This window comes from Schistocerca americana, chromosome 6 (assembly GCF_021461395.2).
Source record: "Schistocerca americana isolate TAMUIC-IGC-003095 chromosome 6, iqSchAmer2.1, whole genome shotgun sequence".
NCBI lineage: Eukaryota > Metazoa > Arthropoda > Insecta > Orthoptera > Acrididae > Schistocerca > Schistocerca americana.
In genome coordinates, this window is record NC_060124.1 from 297990611 (window position 1) to 298016960 (window position 26350).

Consider the following 26350-nt stretch of genomic DNA (forward strand, 5'->3'; position numbering starts at 1 on the left):
CTCTCTAACTCTGTCAGGTTGCACTACACAACAGAGGCTGGTACACTGGTAGCTGACTGTTTGTGGGGTGTACACAAGGTTTATTAAATTAGGTGAATCACCATCCAGTCCGTCCTTCTTGTTAGCTGTAGGTGACTCGGAAGTATCAGTGGTAAGATCCAAATAAACACCTAAGGATTAACTGCCGAAGCATTCACAACAAAGTGCTAGACTTCAATGCGCTCGTAAGAATCAGTAGAGCTCAAATAATGCTAGGTACTGAAAGCTGGTTTAAACACGAAACTGATAGATGTGCGATTTTTTGAGAAAATTTACGTGTAGGCTAAAGGAAAATGGAAGCGGTAGACAAGAATATTAAATCTACCGAGATATAAACTGAAGCTGCATGGGATGTTATTTGTGTGAGAATCAGTATCCATGGTGGGCATTAACTTATAAATGGACCTGTCTAAAAAGCAGCAATCTCACCATCATGTGTAATCGAAAACCTTAGACAATAACTCAGATCGCTTGTATGTAAGTCCCACAAACATACTGTAATCATAGAATAAGACTTTAATCATCCAACAATCAACTGAGAAAGCTACAATTTTGTAAGCGTTGGGCGTGACAAGACGTACTGCGAAACATTACTCAGTGCTTTCTCTGAAATGAAATGATCGTATGGCATTGTTGTCCGGGAGGCTCCATGCGGGGAAGTTCGGCCGACTTATTGCAAGTCCTTTTTAGTTGACGCCTTTTCGGTGACTTGCGAGTCAATGATGATGAAATGATGATGAAGAACACACAACACCCAGTCATCACGAGGTAGAGAAAATCCCTGAACCCGCCGGGAATCGAACCCTGACCCCGTGCGCAAGAAGCGAGAACGCTACCGCAAGACCACGAGCTGCGGAAAAGTATCTAGAACAGATAGTCCAGAAGCCCACTGATGGTGGAAACATATTGGATCCAGTGGCAGCAATTTGATCTGACCTCTTTGAGGATGTCCATACTGAAACAGCTATATATGACCATGGGCGATTGTAACAACAGTGTTCGCCAAATTACAAAGAGCGACTAAAACAACTAGGTAAAGAGCCTCCAGCGTCTGAAATAAGGAACTTTAAACATTTAACTCTGGAGAGAAGCGTGTAGAAGAACTGTGGTCAAGATTAAAGGAGTAGTAGACCATGGGCTTGTCAGAAATGTATCTAGTAGAATAGTTCGTGATGGGAAGGATCTCCAATGATATATAGTCACTGTAAGGACACGTCTAAGAAAGAGAGAGTACTGTGTGGTAGGTGTGAAACTGAGAGTAGAGTTACAGATAAAATGATTCTGAATGAAATGCTTTTGGCTGTCAAGATGGCAATGTGAAACAGAATATTATCGAAAGATCCTCCACAAAAAACAAAGGATTTCTGTGATATGAAGGTGCTGTTAATGACACCGAAGTTACTCTCCAGACGTTCATGGACATCATGGAACAGAAACGGAGGGTACCAAAGCAACAACAGAAGTGCTAAACTCCATTTTCAAATCTTTCTTTACAAAGGAAACTCCCGAAGCATGGACCCAGTTTAATTCTCGGACCCGCGGAAAGGTGAGTGAAATAGATATTAATGACAGTGGGGTTGATAAACAACCGAAATCTCTAAAGCTGAACAACGTTCGTGGTCCGATGGAATCCCTATCGGATTCTATATCAAATCTGCAGCTGAATCAGCCCCTGTTTTAACCGTCATCTATCGCAGATCACTTTAACAAAAAACAATGATCTTTAACTGCAAGAAAGTTAGCAGAAATGATCCACAAAACAACCGTTCATTATCCGTTTTTGTATAATCTTAGAACATGTTCTGAGCTCAAACGCAATGAGACATCTCCAAGAACATGACATCCTGCATCCCAGCCAGTACGTAGTGGATTTTGAAAACGTCATCATATGAAACCCAACTCGCACGTTTCTCACATGGCATCCTGAAAACCATGCATCAAGGCATTCGGGGTGATGCAGTATTTCTTGATATTCGAGAGGAATTTGACAGTAACAGACATGTTATCGGAAGTACCATCGAATGGTATACCAAGCGAAATTTGTGACTGAGTTGGCAGTTTCTTGGTAGGGAGGACGCAGCATGTTATCTTGGTTGTCGAGTCATCTACAGATGACGAAATATCAGGTGTGCGCCAAGGAAGTGTGTTGGGATCATTGTTGTTGCTTTTGCATATTAATTACTTGCAGATTTTTCGCAAGTGATGAAGTGATCTGTAACGAAGCACTGACATACGAAAACTAAACTTCATCCGAACAGGCCTCGGAAAGCCCGACGGTATCGACCGACCGCCGTGTCATCCTCTTCAGTCTATAGGCAACACTGTATGCGAATAGGGAGTGGCACCTGATCAGCATATCACTCTCTCATCCCGCTTTCGTGACCGGAACCTCTACTTCTCTGTCAAGCAGCTCCTCAATTGGTCTCACAGGGGCTGAGTGCAACGTTGTTACTAACAGCGTTGCGCAGATCCGAATAGTCACCCATCCAAGTGCTAGCCAAGCCTGACAGCCCTTAACTTCGGTGAACCGACGGAACCGGTGTCACCACTGCGGTAAGGCCGTTGGAACTGACTTATAGAAGCTGGAAAAATATTCTGTTAGATCTAGGTAAGATTTTAAAGTGGTACAGAGATTGGCAACTTGCTTTCATTGTCAAGGAAATGTAAAACTGTACATCTCACAAAATTAAAAAACGCTGTATCCTATGACTACAAGATCAATGAGTCACTGTTGGAATCGGTCAACTAATAAGTAACTGAAATTGAAAGATCGCACATACCCACTTGTTAGTCGTAAATAAAGCAGGTCTTCGACTTCGATTCATTTCTAGAGTACTAGGGAAATACAGAAAATCTTCAAAGCATACTGCTTACCCTAGAATATTACTCAGTTCTGTGGCATCCGTACCAAAAATGACCAACAGGCGATACTGAATATAAAGAAGGGCGCAGGAAAGATCACAGGTTTCTTTGACTCAGGGGGAAGTTTCACGAAGTTTGCGACTGTACCTAACGGTTTTCTACTGCTGAGTTGCTCTTCTAAATAGCATCCCATACGAGCAAACCAGATGGATATTTACTCGTACTTGGGTTACGCATGACTCTGTTGAAAGAGAGAAGCTCGATGTAGGGTAGAGCCGCGCATGTGTGCTTTCAATGGCCCATAGCTAATACGCTGCAAATAATAACCTGCAGCTGTGATCCTGCACTCAAATATTGTATGCGTTGGCTAGAACTGCGAGTAAATAAAATACACAGAAATACAAAATAAAAGTTAAATGAATAATTTAATAACCAGGGTTCTATTCTAACATCTGTAATTGATGTAGACGACAGAGAATTATGTTAAATAATGCTTATTCAAGAAAGGATGTCTAAAATAAACGGGAAGTGGTCCTACGATAGTCAGATAAAATACAGACAGAAAATAACCCTATCAAATGCAGTAACGTTACGTTGAGAGCTTTACGAGAATGATAGCAAAATGCCTAAACTAAATTGTAATCAAAGATACTTAAAAACTGCGTCCATTTCGTCACGACGATATGTGAAATATTCACCAGCTCAAAATAGTTTAGAGTTCAACATGATGATTTACAAATTGTCACATGTGATACAAAGAACAGTAACTCGTACTCTGTCTATCCTCAGTTCCCGTAATACAAGCAAAAAAAGTTAGGGTCCTAGGCTGGAACACGTTCAGACCTCTCGAAATATAAAGTCCCTTTAAAAGTTAAAGTATGATAGCGGCTGCTCACCGCCCAGGATCAAACACTTCAATGATCGAATACCAGTAATTACCACAGGCAAGTCTGTCTCCTTCGGAACTCCTGTAAAGTGCCCAGAATCTCCCCCTTGAGCTCATCGCTATTTCCTGCTTTTCCATTGGCTGAAGGCTGTCCCCATCAAAAATGCATTGTTGGTAAGTTATACAGACGTGATTTGACTTACCACTTACCGGACTAAACTAATGTATTACAACAATATTTAACTAAAGAAATGATATAAACACTTGCTCACACTCAAACCATTCACAATAAATATGAATAAAGATTTGTCCATAAATAAAGAAGTCAGTATTATTGTCCAAGTACGTTCTTGACAAATGACAACAGTTTGTTGTTAAATATTGTTTAAACAATTAGTTAGGTGCGGTTGTCAGAAGCGTCTACTAGTACTTTTTTACAACGGTTGTGTTAGCTAACTCTTGTGATTCTTCTTGAATTAACATGATCTTGTATCAACATTTGTAATTAATATATAATACAGTTCTGGTCATTAAATAAGTAAACAGGTATGACAAAATGTGAGGTATTCATGCTGTATTCAGTTGTTGTGTAATTGTGGAGTAGACGGTATTCTGACAAATATTTGCATAATGAGAATATTTAAAAAACGTAATAAATCAAGAAATAAAATAGATACAGATATGTAGCTTTTAGAAATGATAGGTACAGTGCAATGCTGAGATATTGTATGCTGAAATCCCATGAAGTATTTAAAAGTTGTTAATTCAGAGGCTGATTGTGGAAGTATTTATTCGCTTCTGCAGTTTTAAAAATATCGAAATATTGCTATGTCACTGGATGCGCCTCATTTTTCTGAGATCACAAATGTACTCAGATTTGATTTAATTCTGGACTGTGAATTATTATAGAATCTTGATGAGCTGTGACAAGCATCTTTCAGCTTGTTTGACACTCCTCCATTTATTGGAGCATTGTTTGTCATCTTAAAGTGTCAAAATACCCAGTACAGCGATTTACCCATTTCCGGCCACGCACTACAAGGAGCGCCTGAGCTCGCCTGGAGCGGCTGCGCGATATCCTCGTCCCACTGACTCGCACCCAGCCAAGCAAACGCATCTCTTCTCAGTCCCAGCCCTAGGGGGACGAATAGCTCGCCCACATACTCTTAGCGTTACTAGTTGCTGACGAAACTGAACTGGCAGACGCTTGAAGATAGACGCAAACTATCCTGGGAAAGCCTGTCAGCCGTCTAGAAAGACCAAGACGTTGATGAGTCAATGAATCACTTGTGCTTAGTAAAAGATATAACTACACTGCTTGACAATTGCTAGGGAATGGCTTACACTTGCTAAGGAACAACTGACAATTGCAATGGAACAACTGATGATAATCGCTACAGAATCCCCGGCCATGACAGTAAAAGCAAATGTAGAGGGTTAGAGATTAGATTAAGTTAGTACTTGTTCCGTAGATCATGAATACGACAATTCGTAATGATGTGGAACGTGTCAGGATAATAAAATGTATCTATACAAGATATTACATTACACGAAATATTACATGACACTTAATATTCTTAATTTTTTTAGTGTGTGTGTGGGGGGGGGGGGGGGGGGGGAATTACCCACTTACTATATCCAAAAATTCATCTAATGAGTGAAAGGAGTTGCCATTCAGAAATTCTTTTAATTTCCTTTTAAATGCTATATGGCTATCTGTCAGACTTTTGATGCTATTAGGTAAGTGACCAAAGACTTTTGTGACAGCATAATTTACCCCCTTCTGAGCCAAAGGTAGATTTAACCTTGAGTAGTGTTGTAGCCATGTACACTGCTATTACGTTTGAATTCGTTCGGATTGTTAATAACAAATGTCATAAGTGAATATATATATTGTGAGGCTACAGTGAAGATCCCTAGTTCTTTAAGTAAGTGTCTGCAGGGTGAGACGTATTAACTGCAGTCAGCCCTGTGCACGAACGCTCTGCATGCATTTGACAGTTCATGCAGCACAGTGTTTGACGAAGGATGTTGTGGAACCGATTAGCGTAACATTCCGTTTGGTACGGCAACAACTCTGCAAGACATAATTTGGGCGCTGAAGATCGTGGACGACCAGTTGGGCAACTAGAATCCGGGCCAAGTGTCACTACTGTGGCCACAGTAATGGGTGTGTCCAAAAGTGCCATCTTACGATTAAAAAAGGCCACTGAAGGTGGAAATGCTGTGCGAAACTATGCCAGAGGTCGTTGACGGACCACCATCCCAAAGGAGGATCGATACGTAGCCCTAGTGACGAAGAGAAGAAGACATCTCACGCCTACGCAGATAGCTGCAGACATTTCGGCTGCTACCGTTACACGTGTCTCTGTCAGAACCATTTCACGGCGATTAAATCAGGCTGGTCTGTATACTCGGAAGCCTGTTAAATGCATCCCACTTCAATCACGCAGTTGCCCAGAAAGAGTTCGTTGGTCTAGGGAGCACGCTGTTTGGGCTCATAACAGTGGTCCAGAGTGTTGTACTCCGACGAATCCCGCTTCATTGTGGCAAGTGATTCTGGCTATCAGTTAGTGTGGAGAGAAAGGGGAACACGTTACATATCACAGAATGTCCATAAATGTCACCTGTATGGCCTAGGCGTTATGCGCGATGGCCGAACATCGCTGCATAGCCTTGAGCGAGATGCCATTACAGCACAGCGGTATTGCAGGGAGATATTCTTCATTAGGTCTGAGTCATTTAGACTGCAGTACGCGCTAGCTTTCTGTTTATGGACAGCGATGCCCACCCACACAAGATCGTTGAGGTGCTGAACGCACTGCCAAGAGAAGATATTGAACGCATGGAATTGACTGCATACTCCCCGGAACTAAACCCTACAGATTATGCCTGGGATGCTTTTTTGGTAGACGTGTTATTCAATGAATGCTCCCTGCCCGATTGGTGCGAGACTGAAAACCGCCTTGATGGAGGAGTGAGACAATATCTTTCAAGGACTCCTCAACAGTTTGGTGGCCAGCATGAATAACAGCAAAATGTGCATTAGTGCCCGAGGAGGGCATATTTCTTACCGGGAGCCCGACACCGATCTTTATGTTGGGCCCACGCAGTGAAGTCTGTACCATTTTTTGTTGTACATATACCACTCCACCTCTATTATGTATGTACTGTGTTCCATATCGTCCATCATTGTCTGTGATCTTTCCCGTCTAACAATATTTTTGTTTCTTAGCCATTGTCAAGCAGTGTATATTTCACAATCATGGTGTTCTCGTATTTACGAAAACTGCATAGCAAGGGACTATTGCGCTCACCCCATGAGAAAGACGATTTAGTTTTGATTGTTCTGTACACCCTTGTCCACCTATTGTTGGCCACGAATGTGCCTTGAACTCTATCTGGGTTGAGCCACGAGACGTTGTAATGTATTTTCTCTACTTCTCCATTTCATAATAGGGTCATTCCACGTCAAATCAACAAATGAAACCATCGTTTTCAACCTTACCCTCTTAAATTTAAATGAAATTGAGTATGCCTATAGTACTCATAAATAGTACCAAAAATTAATTTTTTTCACATTTTTCTGATAAAAAGTTACCGCGTAATGGACTTTAAAAATTGGAAAAATGACAAATTTTTGACTCGCAGAACAATGTTGTTTTCTTTATAACTCGTGTTCTAACTAATGTAGAACAATAAAATTTACTTCATTGGAAAGCTCTTGTAAAGAGCTTTTATGTGATACCAAACATCATCAGTTTAATATATATATATATATATATATACATTGTTTACAAAAACAACATTGCACGAGTAGAAATTTGTAATACGTCTAGCACAGAAAATGATGATAATCTACTGTATTCTGTGGTGAAACAAGAAAGTGAAAAGGTTTCATGTGACAGTGACGTACAAGACATTGCAGCAAGTGAGGCCTTAGGAAGGTTGAATGCTTCTTTGCAGCCCGTTGGTGAATCTCCAATTAAGAACAAACGACTGTATGAAGCAAAATATCCTAAGGAAAAACTAATTGAATTAACTTCAACAATTCAAACAAAGGTATTATTGCTTCCTTCCGAAAAAGAAGAAGAGGTGCATGATCATGCAGAATCTGAGAAAAAGCTGGAGTGTTAAGAAGCTTCAAGATGAATTTAACGCAACAAATTACGTGGCTCGAAGAGTAAAAGATTTGGTGAAGGCCAAGGGAATTTTGTCTTCACCAAACCCAAAACCTGGCAAGACTCTTGATCAAACAAATGCTGACTTTGTTAGAAACTTTCATTGTTCTGATGAGATAAGCAGGGCAATGCCTGGGAAAAAAGATTTTGTGCTTGTGAGAGATAACGGAGAAAAACTGCAAGTACAAAAACGGCTAGTTTTAAGTAATTTGAAAGAAATTTACATGAACTTTAAAGACAAACATCCAGAGCTCCACATTGGATTTTCGAAGTTTGCAGACTTATGTCCCAAAAATTGTGTTTTAGCTGGAAGTAGTGGTACACACAGTGTCTGTGTGTGTACTACCCATCAAAACTTCAAACTCGAGAGATAACGGAGAAAAACTGCAAGTACAAAAACGGCTAGTTTTAAGTAATTTGAAAGAAATTTACATGAACTTTAAAGACAAACATCCAGAGCTCCACATTGGATTTTCGAAGTTTGCAGACTTATGTCCCAAAAATTGTGTTTTAGCTGGAAGTAGTGGTACACACAGTGTCTGTGTGTGCACTACCCATCAAAACTTCAAACTCTTGCTGACTGGATGTAACATTCCTCAGCTGACAAAGGATGAAGATAATCCAATAAAAACTTACAAAGACTGCATTGCAAGAGTTGTATGCAATCTGTCATTACCTGCTTGTCATTTTGGTGAATGTAAATTCTGCCCTGGCCAAGAAACATTTAAGACATATTTACAAGACTTGTTGAATTCGAATGATATTGATAATATATCTTATCAGCAATGGGTTTCCGTTGATCACACATCTCTAGAAAAATTATAAAATCATTTGACAACTTTATTGATGTTTTTTTTTGATAAATTAAAATCGCTTACACGACATTCATTTGTTGCTAGTCAACAATCAACCTTCAAAAAGAGACTGAGAAATGAACTTGAAGAAGGCGAGGTCTTAGCGATCTGTGGCTTTTCTGAGAATTACTCCTTTGTCATACAGGACGAAGTTCAAAGCTATCACTGGACAAAAATGCAAGCAACGATTCATCTCATTGTTGCTTATTACAAACTCGAGCACACAAGTCTTGTAATCATATCAAAATGCCTAACACATGACACTGCTGCTGTGCATTTGTTCCAATCGTACTTGATGGACTTCCTGACTGTTAAATCCGGTAGAAAACCAAGAAAAATATATTATTTCTCTGATGGAGCAGCAGCTCAGTATAAAAATAGGAAGAACTTTATCAACCTGTGCCATCATGAAGAAGATTTCCAAACTGAAGCTGAATGGCATTTTTCAGCCACCTCGCATGGGAAGGGAGCTAGTGATGGTGTTGGTGGAACAGTTAAACGACTTGCAGCTCGAGCAAGTCTGCAACGGCCATACAGTGATCAAATAATGACACCAAAACAACTTTATATGTTTGCCACGGATAACATAGAAGGAATGAACTTCAAGTATGCTACTAAAGAAAATCACCAAAATGAAAAAATGAAACTCACGGAGAGATTTGAGAAATCCTGCAAAATTGTAGGGACACAAGAACTTCACACTTTTATTCCTTTTAGCAAGGGAAAAATAATAACAAAAGTGTATTCAAACTCTGATGATAGTAAAATTGAATTGGTGACAGTTTCTGACAGTGATACAATACCGTTGAAAGACATAAAAGGATATATTGCTCGTGATTATAATGGACACTGGTGGTTAACCTGTGTACTTGAAAAAAATCGGGAGAAGGATGAAATCACAGTTAGTTTCTTACATCCACATGGAGCGTCACCATCTTTTACATTTCCGAGTCATCCAGAAATTCTTTCCATAAGCAGTAGGGAAGTAGTGGCAATCATGAACCCTCAAACTGCTACAGGGCGAACATATAAGTTATCCAGTGCAGAAATCTTGATGTGCAACAAACTGATAAGTTCGAAGTATGAAGAAGTGCACTAATAGGACGCCTATTTGCAAATAATAGTAATTACTAACTGAATTTAGGTCTGATCTCAGATATTCATCTTTCTGTGTTTTTTTATTTTTTTTTAAATTTTCATTTTGTATTTATTAATTACAGAAGCATAAAACATATGTTCTTTTGTGAATTATAAGTTATTTTTAATTTCCACATTTTACAACAACATACAGCTGGTGAGAAGTAGGCCTAATATCTAAAATAAATTAGTTTTTACGAATTTTTAAAGCACCACCTTTAACCTAAAATTGGTTTTGATAGTGATCCCATGCTCATCCCAAGTTGAAACTTTCAGAATATGTAGAAGTAAAGTGTATCTTTCACATATATTTTTTTGAGAATTTTAAAAATACAGTTTTTCAAAATTCGATAATACAACAATGTTGTTTTTATAAACAATGTATATATATATATATATATATATATATATATATATACATACATTGTTTATAAAAACAACAATGTTGTATTTATCGAATGTTGAAAAACATCATTAGTTTTATATATATATATATATATATATATATATATATATATATATATATATATATATATATATATATATATAAAACTAATGATGTTTGGTATCATATCAAAGCTCTTTATGAGTAATATACACATACTTAATTTCAAAAAAATCTGAGAGGGTCAGGTTGTAACACTTGTTGATTTGACATGGAGTTGACCAATATCCAAAATGTAATAGTTACATAAAATTCTCAGATAAATACAACTAAACTCAATCATGCTGCTGTGATGCAATACCAATATACAGGGCGCGTTTTTTATCTTGAGACAACGAAATATCTCGAAAACTACACATCGGTTTAAAAAGCGGAAAAATCCGGCGGTACCAATGTTGAACCCCCTACCGCAGTCCATCGGGATGGGCCAGGGAAAAAGCTTTGAAATCTTAATAGGAACATCTCAGGTTAATCGTAGATTCGGATTTTATGGGAAAGAATACGAAACTTTCCTATGCACCACTTTTTTCGTTGCGTGAAAGATGGCGCTATGATCGCCAAAACAATTGAGTTTAAAAACGATATTATGTTAATAAAATGCATTGGACAAAAAATGAAAGCCAGATGTGTTTGTATGAGGCGTCGCTCCCTACCTTTCGTCAATGGCGTGCTCGTTTGTTGGTGTGTCCTCTCGCCCATCACCAAATGCTTTTTTGTAAGTATTATTTCGCTTTTATGTACTCAAAAATGTCGAGTCCGCCTCTGTGCAATTATTTTGCCAGCCATGGAATGGTTCGACACAACTGAGAAGTGTTTCCGACGTAATATTCTGACATGAACTGCGGAGACGCTGAATCATATTATTGAGCGTTGTTGGCACTTCGTTAAAAACTTCACAACTAACCTCACAAACAAAAGTCAGGAGAAATAAGATCTGATGAGCTTGCAGACCAAGACAATGGACCGCCTCTTCCGAACTACCGACGATTGTACATGCGATATAATACTTCCCATGTTGCTACAGAATAAGTGTTAGATCGCATGTTGGGCAACAACCATATTGGAACCATATTGTTTTTCAAAGTCCAAGGGAAGGCCTGCAACCAATACTGGAAGATCGTCCTCCAAAAAAGTTCGATATTAATCACGATTTGGGGTGGCATCGACAGAGAATGGATCACCGAGTTTGTCAGCAATTATTCCACGCCAAACATTCACATGACACGGATCTGATGTTCAACTTGGGGTAATAAATGAGAGTTTTCCACATTCAAGCAGCGCATGCTGTAATTAAGTGTGCTGTTGTTCGTGAAGCTCGACTCGTCAGAGAACAACACTCCAGGAGAGAAATTTGGATCTCTGTTTATTTGTTGAAATGACCACTGGCGAAATGATATTTGATTCTGAAAATCATTGCCACGAATCCTTGACGGAGGGAAGGAACTTCGGCAAACGGTAGTCTGACTAATTCACGATTAATAGCCCAGTGCTAATGTGGGGATCATGATTCACTGCAGCTAATATCGCAGTCCATTTATTCTCTCCAGCAACTGCCCTTCGACGGTTCATTTTGCGTGCTTGTCTAGTTCTCTCAGTGGAGAAATGTCGACTAATTCGGCACCACGTGATCGCACTCTGTTTGGAAAACGTTGAGCATTGTACACATCCCTGACAATTTTCTCTTCTACCGTAATAGCTTGCATTCCAACTAACATCGCAGTAACGTTATGGATGAACGTACTTAAGAATGAGGGACGACATGCAACCAACGAGATCAAATAAAATAATTAATGAATGAGTATTTCAAAACAGCTACAGGAAGAAAACCAGAACACACTGAGTCATTTGCACACACGTCTGTCTTTATGTTTTTTATTCTATTCATTTTTTTCGTTTTGAAATTCAACTGTGTTATTTGTAGATTACAGAGCCATATATCACGCAACGACGTAAGTGCTATGTACAAAAATTACGCATTTTTTCCTAGAGTGTCCGATTCTAAAATAAAATGGGATGTTCCTATTTAAAATTTCAATGTTTTCCACCCCAATCCCATGTGGGTGGGTCAGGGGATCAACGTTGGTAATGCTGGGAAGCATTTTTAAAAATATTGAACATGTATTTTTCTGTTCTTCAATGAATAGTTTATGAGATATTTCGTTGTCTCAAGATAAAAAAACCTCACCCTGTATATCATTTTATATATGGACTCAAACATATAACACAGTGATAAAATGGCTGTTTCAAATTATGCACAATATTTCTCAATAAATATTTGATTTCAATATCACATAAAAATAATTTTGTTATTGTAGATTCATTGTAATTTATATTATATCCTTTTAGTTTGTTGTAAGCTGCTATTGTCAGAGACAGTTGCATTTCTCGAAGTTGTCAGTGTGACTCTATGTGGTTACATGAGCAAATTCCTCTATTGACTTAGAAATACTTTCTTATTGCCAGAGAATTGGTTGAAGACTTCAATTCTATTTGTGCATAAATTTGGCAGTAGCATATCAGAAAAAAATTATTTGCATCAGCTTATGATTATTCCAATATTTTGAAATTCGTTTACACATCTTATCACATAGTCAACATTATAATTATCATTTGCTAATGAATACACCTGAAATAATCAATATGTGTTGATGTGACTGTGTAATTCGGTATAGATATACTTGATGTCCTTTTTGCTTTTGAGTGAAAGGTGTCCATTACCTAAAATGCAGAGTAAATTTGCAATTTGGCAATTGCATGTCACTGTTGGGCAGATCATCAGCATTCAACTTTTGATACAGAGTCTGCTTTCCTTCTATATACGGTCTTGCACTTGATAAGAGATCTGAGGCTACACGGAATATTATTTCTATAATCATCTATTCCTGAAAGTGAGTTAGTTTTTGAACTTGAAATTCTTCTTCTTTCTTGTAGGAAAAGAGACCTATGCCACCAGATCCAAAGGAAAACCGTAAGTTATAGTGAACGTTCTCTATATTTTTAGTTGTAATTTTCATTTACTTTTTAGTACACACAATTAGGCAGTAGTCACAATGAATTATTTACAAAATAATTTTAATATTATCATAACTCGTTCTCTCCTCATTTGATACTTATTATGTTCAAATTTTTACTATGAACAAAAAAAGAGGAACATTCATCAAAAACTGTGCTATCATTTCATTTGAATCATAAAACTAACAGTTTCACTCCTTTGGTAGGCCTTCTATCACTGTATATGACAATATGTTTGTGTGAATAGCATTCAGAGAGACATTTCTGTATAACTACACAAGCCTGTATAGTGTATGGGCCAATATTTTGTTCTTGATATACCAAATAAAACACTTCTAGTATGACTTTCAGCCAACATTGACTTGTTCCTGACAGTTGATAAAATCAAACAGTAGTTGAACTGTCATCAAATAATGGTTTACTGTATCCTACAAAAACCAATAGCACTGGAAACCAGAGCAGTGTTTTATCCATACATCTCCTCCGTTAGAGAAAGAGAATTAGATAGGTAAAGATGGTGGGATGTATCGTCACAGGAGTCTTAGTAGGAGCCATTTAGGTAATCACTTACTTCATAACATCTTCTCAACTCCTCATTGATGTGATTACCTATGGTGTGTCAGTATCATTGCAACATTAAAGGTATTAAAATAATATTAGTATATCGTTGCACTAGCCACCAGTCGACAAGTTGGGAGAAAAGATGTGTGAACTTTCTCTATGTTTGAAGATAACAAGGCCTAAATTATTGAATAAATCTTGATAAGATGTAGGTAGCTTAGATTTCTTCCAATGTATCAAAAATTGTTCAAATGGTTCTGAGCACTATGCAACTTAACTTCTGAGGACATCAGTCGCCTAGAACTTAGAACTAATTAAAACTAACTAACCTAAGGGCATCACACACATCCATGCCCGAGGCAGGATTCGAACCTGCGACCGTAGCGGTCACGCGGTTCTAGACTGAAGCGTCTATAACCGCACGGCCACACCGGCTGGCTCCAATGTATCGAAAATTGTAGTGATTATGGTATTTTCTGGATAAAAATCATTTTGTTGCATCATCTGACTCATTTGAAATGACCATTTTGTCAAAATTTCAATAATATTCTATCCTGTAGATAAGGGCTATGATTACCTCTGCCAGAAGAAACGTGGCTTGCTATATCTTCCTATCATAATACTGTGGATGAGTAAAGTAAAGAAATATAAGTAAACAATATAAATTTACAGTGTATTGAACAGATGGCATCATTATCTCGAAAAATAATACTCATATTTCGTAAATATATTAAATTGAGCGTTGGAAGTGTGAGGTGTCGGTTGAGCAGTTTAGCATACCCTTATGCTGCTGTAGATTCGATCTCTGGTGACCTGCAGCTATGGGAAGCTCCCCATAAGATCATGCAAATTTAAGAGAAACGACGCCATGCAATGGATAACATCTTATTTAAAAGGAAACTACTAGTTGTGTCCCAGCGAAGCATGAAAATATGGGTACCTCACTTCACGTGAATATCTTAATGAAGGAATTCATCGAACCACAAAAGTAAATGAGTGGTCATTGTAACAGTCTGGTTTATTGCCATAAAATGTCAAGCAAAATGATTTGCTCGCTGAAGCAAGCATATATACATTTAATAAATACACAAGAGATTGCAAACACGAATTAAAGGGTTGGTGCAGGTGTATGGACACACAAAAACATAATATGATACTATATTGTAGACACGGCCAACGAGTGCCCAAAGGATAGTGATTTAAAAAAAGATCCCGGGACAACCAACGACGAACATAACACTTTCGCCAAAGTGAGTGATGGGTGCAACTAGCTATGTAATGAAAATCTGATGCAAATTAATTAGCTTTGCGTTCCCCTCGTCTCGATGGCTGCATTGGTGGCATATTCTTACCACCCTTAAACGGTGTGTGTATAGAAGACAGCTGCAGTAGTGGCTGCAAGTTCTGAGTCCAGCTCAACCTCGACTTTCCAGTGGCTGGTCCCACGGTCTGATACTCTATGAAAAGTTTTCATCTGACCTTCAGGTCTTATCTAGCCAAAAGGATTCCTTTTCGTGTCTCGCACAATGCTGTTTGTATGTAATTCATTCTGCCCTCGCCTATACTCCTGCTGTGGGGATATAGGAAACTGCCATTTCCCTGTACAATGCCTGCATAGAGAATGTTTCCAGCACCAAACAAGTTCCCCAACGAGCCAGCCAAAGAAAGCCACCAAGGCTGCAGAAATAACAAGTCTGCAACACCCTATTAAGAGGAAAGGAGAAGAAGAAGTTGTTGGCAGCACATCATTGACAATAGTGAATACTGACTGCAGTTTTCAGGTAACGTCAAAGAACTGACTGCACTGGCTACTGGGGTCAGCATATTACATTATGCCCAAACTGTCATGTAACACATTTTTAAAATTTAATAGTGGGTTACATGACAGTTTGGGCGTAACCTGCCACGTAACAGAAGTGGCAAAAAGTTCATTGTTGTTACACACACATCAAAAAACTTTTGCATCACCCTGGTTCCCAGAACTCCTGAAGATAGACGTTGACTGTGGATGTTGTATCACAGACACAGTCCCTCGGATTGTTCAGAGATGTCACTAAACCCGCCCAAAGATGTAAACAACCAAGCGTGAGCAGCGCCTATTAGACGGAGGGGGACCGACAGCCGACCAGTTCCAGTCATTCCACCAGGAAGGAGGTATACGGCTCAAGTTGTCTGTAGTTCAACCACGCCTAGGCGGTCAATACCGCGGTTCGATCGTATCCGCATTGTTACTTTATACCAGGAAGGGCTTTCAACACGGTATGGGTCCAGGCGTCTCGGACTGAACCATAGCGATATTGTTTGGACATGGAGGAGAGAGACGGGAACTGTTGCTGACATGCCTCGCTCAGGCCGCTCAAGGGCTATTACTGCAGTGGATGACCGCTACCTACGGATTATGACTCGGAGGAACCCTGACAGCAATGCCACCATCTTGAATAATGCTTTTCGTGCAGCCACAGGACGTCGCATTACGACTCAAACTGTGAGCAATAGGCTGCATGATGCACAACTTCATTACCGACGTCCATGGCGAGGTCCATCTTTGTAATCACGAGACCATGCAGCGCGGTACAGATGGGCCCAGCAACATGCCGAATGGACCACTCAGGATTGGCATCACTTTCTCTCCATCGATGAGTGTCGCATATACCTTCGACCAGACAATCTTCGGAGACGTGTTTGGAGGCAAGCCTGTCAGGCTGAAAGCCTTAGACACACTGTCCAGCGAGTGCAGCAAGGTGGAGGTTCCCTGCTGTTTTGGGGTGGCATTATGTGGGGGCGACGTACTCCGCTGGTGGTCATGGAAGGCACCGTAACGGCTGTACGATACGTGAATGCCATCCTACGATCGATAGTGCAACCATATCGGCAGCATATTGGCGAGGCATTCGTCTTCATGGACGACAATTCGCGCCCCCATCGTGCACTTCTTGTGAATGACTTCCTTCAGGATAACGACATCGCTCGACTAGAGTGGCCAGCATGTTCTCCAGATATGAGCCCTATCGAACATGCCTGGTATAGACTGAAAAGGGCTTTTTGTGGTCGACGTGACCCTCCAACCACTCTGAGGGATCTACCCCAATCTCCGTTGAGGAGTGGGACAATCTAGACCAACAATGCCTTGATGAACTTGTGGATAGTATGCCACGACGAATACAGGCATGCATGAATGCAAGAGGACGTGCTACTGGCTATTAGAGGTACCGGTGTGTGCTGCAATCTGGACCACCACCTCTGAAGGTCTCGCTGTATGGTAGTACAACATGCAAGGTGAGGTTTTCATGAGCAATAGAAAGGGCTGAAATGATGTTTACGTTGATCTATATTATAATTTTCTGTTCAGTTTCCGGAACTCTCGGAACGGAGGTGATGCAAAACTTTTTTTGATCTGTGTAGTACTTAAATATAAGTTTTCCATAGAAATGAGTTAAGCAAGGAAATGGCTAATTATAACATTATATCTCACCACCAGATGTTTCGTAATTGTATGCCTTACACATAAATGGTACAGTTTGTTAGTCGGTATCGAAATGGGATAAGTATTTCGGTCTGCTTTATATAATGACTCGAAAAAGAAAAAAAAAAGATAAACAATTCGGTCTATAGGTATATTAGTGTAACACTGCAGTAACCTGTAGTAACCTGTTACAGTTAAACGATGCAACTTGGCTTAAACAATATCGAAATTTTTGTATTTTGCAGAAGTGCTTATACGCATGGGCAGTGTTGGGATATGCGGCTCAGATGTACATTATCTGGTGCATGGTCAAATAGGCGACTTTGTGGTTAAGGGTCCCATGGTACTTGGCCATGAATCATCGGGCACAGTTGAAAAACTTGGGCCTTGTGTGAAAGACTTGAAAGAGGGTAAGTATGCATTTAATTTAGTATTACAGGACATAAGGAAACGCATTTCATGGTGCAAAACTGTACAGTAAAGAAAACAACTGAAGAATTTTGTCTTTGGATAATTACATAAGCGAACCTAATTTACATGGTAATCAGTACTATTCATAGCTATATTGGCAATAGATCATCAGTGTCCGCCTCTTCCTCTCCGAACACCTACATCTACGTTTATAATTTATAAGTCACCTCTAGACGTGTGGTGGAGAGTAGTCCTTGTACCAATATAATTTACTCCTTCTCCCGTTCCAATTGCAAATTGTGTGCGTGAAGAAAAACTATTAGTAAGCCTCCGTATCAACTCGAATTACCCTGATGTTCTCGTCAAAAGAATATTTATAAAATGAAATGAATTTGAACTTATGAGAGTATGTTATGGCGTTCGTTTGTTGAAGGATAAAATAGAAAACACTCTGATAATTTCCACAATTTTTGCATGCTAGAAGAGAACATTAGTGATATGAACAAACAGTTGTAACATCTAGTATGTATCCCAGTCGCACGCTTATCAGTAAGGAGGAATGTTGTAAAGTTCCTTAGCTGAATTGAATTTATGTCAATGGAGTAGATTTTTGCCGTATAAATATTTTATTCGTGTTTAACGCACTATTTTCAGAATTTTCTGCTTTCTACACGATGTTAGATGCACTGCAGTTCCAACAATGAAACACTAAACCTGATCACATAAGTTTATAGTCGTGTAGCAAATTTAAATTTTGTTTGCTGTAGGAGATTTTTAAATGTATTACCAAAATTTCCATTTTGGTTTTGTATTACAGAAGTGTAAAATGACTTCAGACGTTTCTAGACGTTTAGTAAATACTTCGTCCATGGTGCTCAAATTCACTGGATGTAGGCCCAAAGAAATTAACTTTATAATGCAAGGGACTTTTTTTACAACAATACGCAATAATAATTAATAATTGGCTTAGATCTCCTTCGTTATAAAAGCTACAGCGGTGAAATTTTAAAGAAAAGCAACTATCTCAAAAACACTTTCCTTGTTATTGCTAGTCTGCATTTCATATCTATTCTACATCTGCCATCGTCTGTTATTTTGCTGCTCAAGCAGCAAAACTTTATCTACTGCTTTCGGCACTCCACATGTTAATTTAATTCTCCAAGCATTTAGTGATTTTAATAGACTACATCTCATTCCCCGTGTTTTAATTTTGCCTATATTCATGTTATAGCTCTTACTAACCGTTCTATAGAGCTTGCAAGTCTTGGGGTCTTCACTTACAATATTTCCACAAAAACTCTGTACTCTAAACCACTGTTCAAAACTTTTTTTTCTTGCAAATGCCGTTTGTTTGTTTTAGGTGACCGCGTAGCCCTTGAACCTGGCACACCGTGCAGAATGTGTTCTTATTGCAAAGAAGGTCGCTACCACCTCTGCCCTGACGTTATTTTCTGTGCAACTCCGCCGGTTGACGGAACCATGTGCCGTTACTACGTGCACACAGCAGATTTCTGCCACAAGTAAGCGAGCCGCATTAGATACATGATTAGCTTCTGTCTTGTAATCCATTCTGATGGTCTGTGCAGCTGTAATTATGCGATGAAGAAATGGGTAAATGAGTTACTGGGCCTTACGGCAGAGCACTACATCTTCGTAGTTGACACGCAAGCTGTACGAGCGTAAATACAGTACTGTCTCAGCCCAAAGGATCAACAGTGCATTACTTTCATTATATTGAATTGTGTCAACGGTTATAAAACGGTGGACTGCATAGACATGATAAAGTTTTGTGGATTGGGAACGACAGAAAGTAACGCTTATCCCCATAAGGTCAATTTTGAAAAAAGCGCTGCTAATTTGTTCATGTGTAAGGATGCTACCAACAAGACAGTAATTATGACATTTCTTTCTAAACAGCTTACGCAGGTCATCTTTGTGTTTAAAGCGTTGGGGATGCTGACCAGAGAGTCGTAGTACATTTAATCACTCAAGTAATTTTTTGATGAAATGTCATGTTGCTGCAATGTGTCGATGACTTTCGTACTCATAATTTTCGCGAAGAGTCGGGCCCATGTCCAGTTCGTTCCTTTATATTCGCTGGATAGCAGACTCCATAGCCGTGAGCCCAACAGGTGATCCTATCGCGTCACTATAGATCCGAAAGAGACGGCGTGGCCGCTGGGGAAGGGGGGGGGGGAGGTATGGGGGGAAGAGTGGACACTGGACATGACGGGTAACGTCACATCCAATTTGGAGCTCAATTGGAAACCAGTATCCCGATTGACAAGGTCATCATGCATTCGTATTCCCACTGTCACTTTGATGACCAAGTCCCAGGACCCATTGCGGCTGCACGGCATCTTTGTTCAAAAACAAACAAGTTCACGGTTAATGCTGTGCTTAGCCACAGCAGACTTGTCGGATTGGTCAAGGCGAACGCTCTTCATATTTTCTGAACAGCACTGCGAGATGCATCACTTTGTCTGGCCGAGATTCTGCCTGCCACACTTGCAGCTGATGCAGTAGAGCTAGGTGTCCATAGCCCTAGTTGGTCCTGGGCTGAGCCAAACATATTCTTGATTTTAACTGTTGAGCGAAAAACTGTTTTTATCTTGTCCTTTCCCACTATTCTGGCAATCTAGCCTGCTGGTGGCCCTGTATACCGAACAAACACGGGGTGCTGGGTTTCTTCTTCTGTATTGTTTCTTTCTTGTTCCAGCTTGGCTGGAGATTCGTTCTGTTTGTGTTTCCGAGTAGCCATTGTTGCGAAAGGTTTTGCAGAACTGTGTAACTCGGTAGACAGACTTTCCTTGTAGCATATGGCTCACACTGTGTATGCCAGGGTTGTGAGCACTGGATGTTGGCAGTTACTGGTGTTTAGGTACAGTTCCATGTGTGTCTTCTTCCTGTAGACGGAATGTCCTATCATGTCATCACGATTCTTCTTTATTAGAATGGTAGCCATCTATTTTCTTCCATCTCCATGATGAACGTGATGTTGAGATGGCACAGAAATTCCTGTAGATTTTCTTCATCGTGCTGATAAATCATGAATATGTCGTCCACATACGTGCCTTTGGTTTCAGGCGAGCCGTTTTGAGAGCTGTTTCCATATACAGGCATTTCGTGAACGGTTACCCAAATCGATACACGGTTTGTGGCAAATGTTAGAGCGTCGAGGGACATGTATATTTTTGTTTGGTTAATGTTTTTATCGCTGGTGTCAATGGAGACAGTGAAGTAAGTACAAACAATGCAACAGTACACTTTTTATAAATGCATTCGATAGCTCTTAAGAAGGCAATTATAGTGATATAGCAATTGTTAATGTTGACGTTGAAATCTGGCGTAAAAAATTTGAGAAATGTCCTAGAATGTGAGAGCACGGTGGCCGGAAACGGCATTTGCAGTGCAAACACTGCCAAGCAGGCCTCTCGGACCAGGTTGTGTAGTCGTATACCATAGGTAGGCCTGCGCTATGAGAATAAAGCTTTATTTCCCCTTGAACCAACTTACGACCTAGATGCAGGTTCACCTATGAATGTTGTATATTGTAGTGGAAACTTCTGCCGTCAAATGTATCAGGATGTATTAAAACTCGGCTAGAACTTTCCAAATGATTCATTGATTTCCACTACAGTGCTCCGTTCACCTCAGTCCACGTCACAGGGCTCCAAAATGCTGAGGAAGCACCCCAGCGGCCAATGTAATGCAATGCTGTGTCAAGCCTGCCTTGTATGCCAGCTGCAGAGTTTCGATTATGTCAGGATGTCTGCGCCAGCAGCCGATTCAGCGGCCACTGTCCTTATTGTCTCTGTGCTGCTCCGCCAGGAGCCATAGGCCAGCTCCGCAATGCTTCTTCCTCGCTGGCATATCTGAGATAGCGGTGGCAACAAGTGCCCGCTATCCGGCGTTCCCTCGCCCCGGAAAATCTGTGGCGAGTGTTGAGAGCAGAGATGACTACCCATGGTAGCAAGTCGAAGAGTGGCCTGCCGCTGGCTGGCTGCAGACCCTGCATCGGCTTCAGAAGGTCGAACCAACGACCTGCCATGGACTGGAATGCTGGCGCCCCATCTGTTGCTGCGTGTAGCCCAGTGGTGTGACACGCGTCGCCGTCCGAGGGAGCTGAAACACTTGAATGAATCTCGTTAGTAAATAGCACCTATTTATATGCGGTTGTGTGCCTCTGTTTTGCTAACGTGCTGCTCCGAGTCCACCACACCCCAGTTGCGCCAGTTGGCCCCTTCTGCCTGTAAATTGCACCATGCGAACCGCTGCATTTACGCTTTTCAGTGGTTCGACGGTCCTGAGGCCTCCATTCTACTTCGCAACTATGGTATGCATAACTCACTGCAATCTGGCCCACACGTGGCGGTAACTTGTGCTCAGAATGTTGCACAAAACTAACTTTCCCTATCCTAAAGGGTGGTGCCGCTACATTATCCCCCTCTTCTGAAAGACCCGGTCCCCACGTCGCCCCTTAACTAACTCTTAACTTGTTTGAGTCGGCGCCTATGGCATATTTCCTTACTACTAGAAAACTTAAATGTGGTTTAGTGCCTCTTAAAACCATGACATGCAACAAAAGATAAAAATTCCGTACTGGACGACCACTGCTCGATCAGCCCCTTACCTATGCATCTCATGCAATCCACTGGGACTTGGACTACCCTTGGCTCTCCACGTGATCAGAATGAAAACAACACATAGCAAATTTAAGGCTGCGATGACACTTAGCACAGAGGTGTTCAAAATGATCGTTATTTGGTGTTGCCTTTCCCTATACTGAGCAAGATGTTGAACAAGCTGTTCGGCTTATATGCACCCCTCTTGCTATAAAATGAACTGGTTTGCGGATCTCAACAGACCTGGCTCCAGAGTTTGATTTAACAATGTCAGATTCTGCCTTGTCAAAAACTCTGAAGTGGTTTCTGGACAGTACAGCTGTGGCTGCGAAACATTCAATGGCGTGACTCCTGAAATTGACACTGGCAGTTGGAAGGTTGCTCCTATTATGTTACACTTAGTTTCAGTGATTAAAATTCCGCTCTCCTCGAGCTCTATACGTTTCGCTTCTGCAAATACTCCCCGCTCAAAACAACTTGCTACTACTACCAAATTCTCAAATGGTTCAAATGGCTCTGAACACTATGGGACTTAACATGTGAGGTCATCAGTCCCCTAGAACTTAGAACTACTTAAACCTAACTAACCTAAGGACTTCACACACATCCATGCCCGAGGCAGGATTCGAACCAAATTCTCGTAGGTGGAGAAGATCCAATGCATCCCGACTTGTTGCAAGCTCAATTTTGGCTCCACGATGTCCCTTCGATAGTCTATTCCTTTCCCCCTGGCTAAAAATAACTGCACCGTGCATGTGTCCCATATTTGTAGCTTCACAGATTTTCCTCCAATAGTCACTATTTTTGATTCAATCTCAACACCGATTGTGTGACTACGTTCATCCTTAAATTTACATTATATGAACTGGTGCAATAAACACGACTTTCGTGACCGAGCACTGTCGATAACAAAAAATTTAAACAGGAAATCGTACGACTCTGACATCGTTCAACGCATATTTATTACGGCTTTGCCACAAAATTTACTCAGACGAGTTTATTTCTCCAGAACAGCGTTTGATTTCTCCTCCAACAACACTCCATATACGTCAGACGCTAAACTTCCCTATTCAGTGACCTGAGGACAGGTATCACCATCACCTTTACTCCCTCTTCAAAAGGACTGCTATCCGCAGCAGGCTATATTCGAAAATACATACAACATGTGAAAATAGAATGCCTAATTACTCTACACAAACCCAGTGATACATGACACGAAAAATAAAAAATAAAAAACTACAAATACTCTACTACTTTCTGGATCACAAAGCATCCGGTACTTCATGCTGTACTCTATCTTCCTGGTTTTCTCTGTGCTTAGCAACTCTCTTCACTCTCTCTTTCTTCCTCTTTCCTTCCTGTGACACGCATGGAACCACATCCGGGCAACCCGTAAATGGCCGTAACTGCCCAATGTGTACTATCGTTGTTCTCGTTGGCAGCTGAATTTTAACATTAATGGGGGATGTGGCTTCAACAACTTGGTATGGCCCTTGATACCTCGTGAGGAACTTCTTCGTTTTCCCCTTTTGCGTGTAGGGGCTGGACAGCATTATCCATTGCCCCACTCTAAACTGTGGTAAACTTCCTTTCCGCTTCACTGCGTCTTCCTGCCTTTCCAAAGCCTTTGTATTCGCCTTTTGTACCCGTTTCCAAACATCCCGAATTGCTCTAGCGAATTGACGTACGGATTCACCGGCCCTTCCTTTCTGTAGCTTCACTAAATCAAACAGTGACGGCATTTTTCGCCCTTACACTACCTCATATGGACACAAACCGGTACTTGCATGGACTTTTGCATTGTATGCGCATACAATATGCTTCAAATACTCGTCCCACTGATGGTGATGAGAATCCACATAAAAACTCAGCATCTTCCCGATTGTTCTGTGTATCCATTCTGTCCTTCCGTTGGCCTGTGGATACAACGCGCTCGTCCTCAACTTCTTTACATTCAACAATTTACACAGTTCCTTCATTAAATCCTCCATGAAGTTGGTCCCTTGGTCAGTAATTATTGTCTCTGGTACACCAAACTTCAAAATCCAGTTGTTTATTAATGCTTGCGCCACCATTGATTTGGCATAGCCACCATCTCCACATACCTTGAAAAATTGTCTATTATTTGTCAGAACGAATCTGTTTCCCTATGGTGTTCGCCTAAAAGGTCCTAAGACATGGATTCTGAGCAAAGAGAATGGACATGTTGCTTCCGGTAATCGTTGTAGCTGTATCTGTTTCCGGCTCAAATCTGCTATCTGCGCGCATGGTATACAATTCGTGACATACTGATCCACATCTCCTTTCCTACCTCTCCACCAATACCTCTCCACCACACTCCGATTCGTCGCTGTACACCCTCCATGAACAGATAACACGTGATCATGTGCTTCTTTTAAAGCCTCATCCCTCAACTTCGCTGGCACTACTACTCTTGGCCCTAACTTCGTTTCCTTGCACAGAAGACCGTCGTACACATTAAACTGTGGCTGTGTCCGATACAATCGTTGTCCGCATCCTTTAATTCTTGCCATACTGCTAGGTCATAACCTATGACTTCGATTTTTGCCACCTTCCTACTTAGTGCATCCGCATTGCCGTGCTTCATGCGCACCATCTCGTAGACGAATTCACTAAGCCTCACAGCCCTTCGAGCGAGTCTAGTGGACGGATCCTTCAACCCCAACAACCACTTCAACGCAACATGATCTTTCACTACCCGAAATCTTGTCCCATATAAATAACATTTAAAATATGTGATTCCTTTGATTACGCTAATCATCCCCCTCTCTGTTGTTGAGTAATTACTCTCTGCTGTATTCAACTACCTAGACGCATAGGCTACAGAAAGTTCTTTCCCATCAGTTTCCTGACTAAGAGCACACCCCAATGCTTGATTCGATGCATCGCGTGCTAGTGTAAACTCCTTTTCAAAATCTGGAAACACAAGAACCAGACTTGATGTTAACATTTCTTTCAGTTTGTCAAACGCTTTCTGACACTGTTCTGTCTACTCAAATTTTTCACCCTTCCGTAACAATCACATCAACGGCTGTGCTAAATCTGCAAAACCCTTCATGAACTTTCGATAGAAATTGCAAATTCCGATGAATGACTGCACCTCCTTAAATGTTTTTGGTTCTCGAAAATCCCTTACAGCCTGTACCAACCTCGGATCTGTTCGCACTCCGTCCTTACTGATGATATGACCTAAATATTTTACTTCTTCTAATGCAAAATGACACTTCTCCAGGCTCAACGTCAAACTAGCTGCTCTTAACCTCATAAAGACTTCCCATAACCGCTATTTTGCTCCATACTACTTGAAAACACTATAATGTCATCCAAATAGACCAGACACTACCGCTGTTTCAAACCCCTCAACACAGTGTCTAGCGACCTCTGAAACGTTGCCGGAGCGTTTTCCGAACCGAATACCATTCTAATGTACTGGTAATGGCCTCCAGGTGTAGAGAAAGCATTTTTTGGACGATCCTCTGGAGCCACCTCTAACTGATGATAACCATTTATCAAATCCATCGTAGAAAAGTACTGGCACTGTCCTAAATGATCCAAAGTCTCCGATATGTTTGGAATGGGGTATGCGTCCATTACTGTCTTATTATTGAGGTATCGGTAGTCACAAGAGAACCCGTATTTCTTAGTTTCATCCATAGATTTTTTAGGCACAACGACAATGCCCGCTCCCCAGCAACTATTACTATGCTCTATAATACCGTCCGCAAGCTGCTGATCAATGAAATCCTCCACAATCGGCTGCAAATACCTCGGTATTCTCTATGGTTTACGGTAAACAGGTGCTTCATTCCCTGTTGGTATCCTATGTTGAACTAATGGAGTTGCTGGTAACGGC

General features: G+C 40.6%; 1 protein-coding gene across 1 annotated transcript in view; it reads left to right on the top strand.

The window, feature by feature from the left end:
* Positions 1–9310: 9310 nt before the first annotated feature.
* LOC124620105 (sorbitol dehydrogenase-like) overlaps positions 9311–26350 on the top strand; it is a gene marked incomplete at its 5' end in the record, with an annotated part of 151900 nt that continues 134860 nt past the window's right edge. Inside the window, 4 exons of the mRNA XM_047146774.1 lie at positions 9311–9340; positions 13342–13372; positions 17686–17850; positions 19212–19371. Coding sequence (XP_047002730.1) covers positions 9311–9340; positions 13342–13372; positions 17686–17850; positions 19212–19371 — 386 coding nt within the window. The remainder of the gene's footprint in view (positions 9341–13341; positions 13373–17685; positions 17851–19211; positions 19372–26350) is intronic.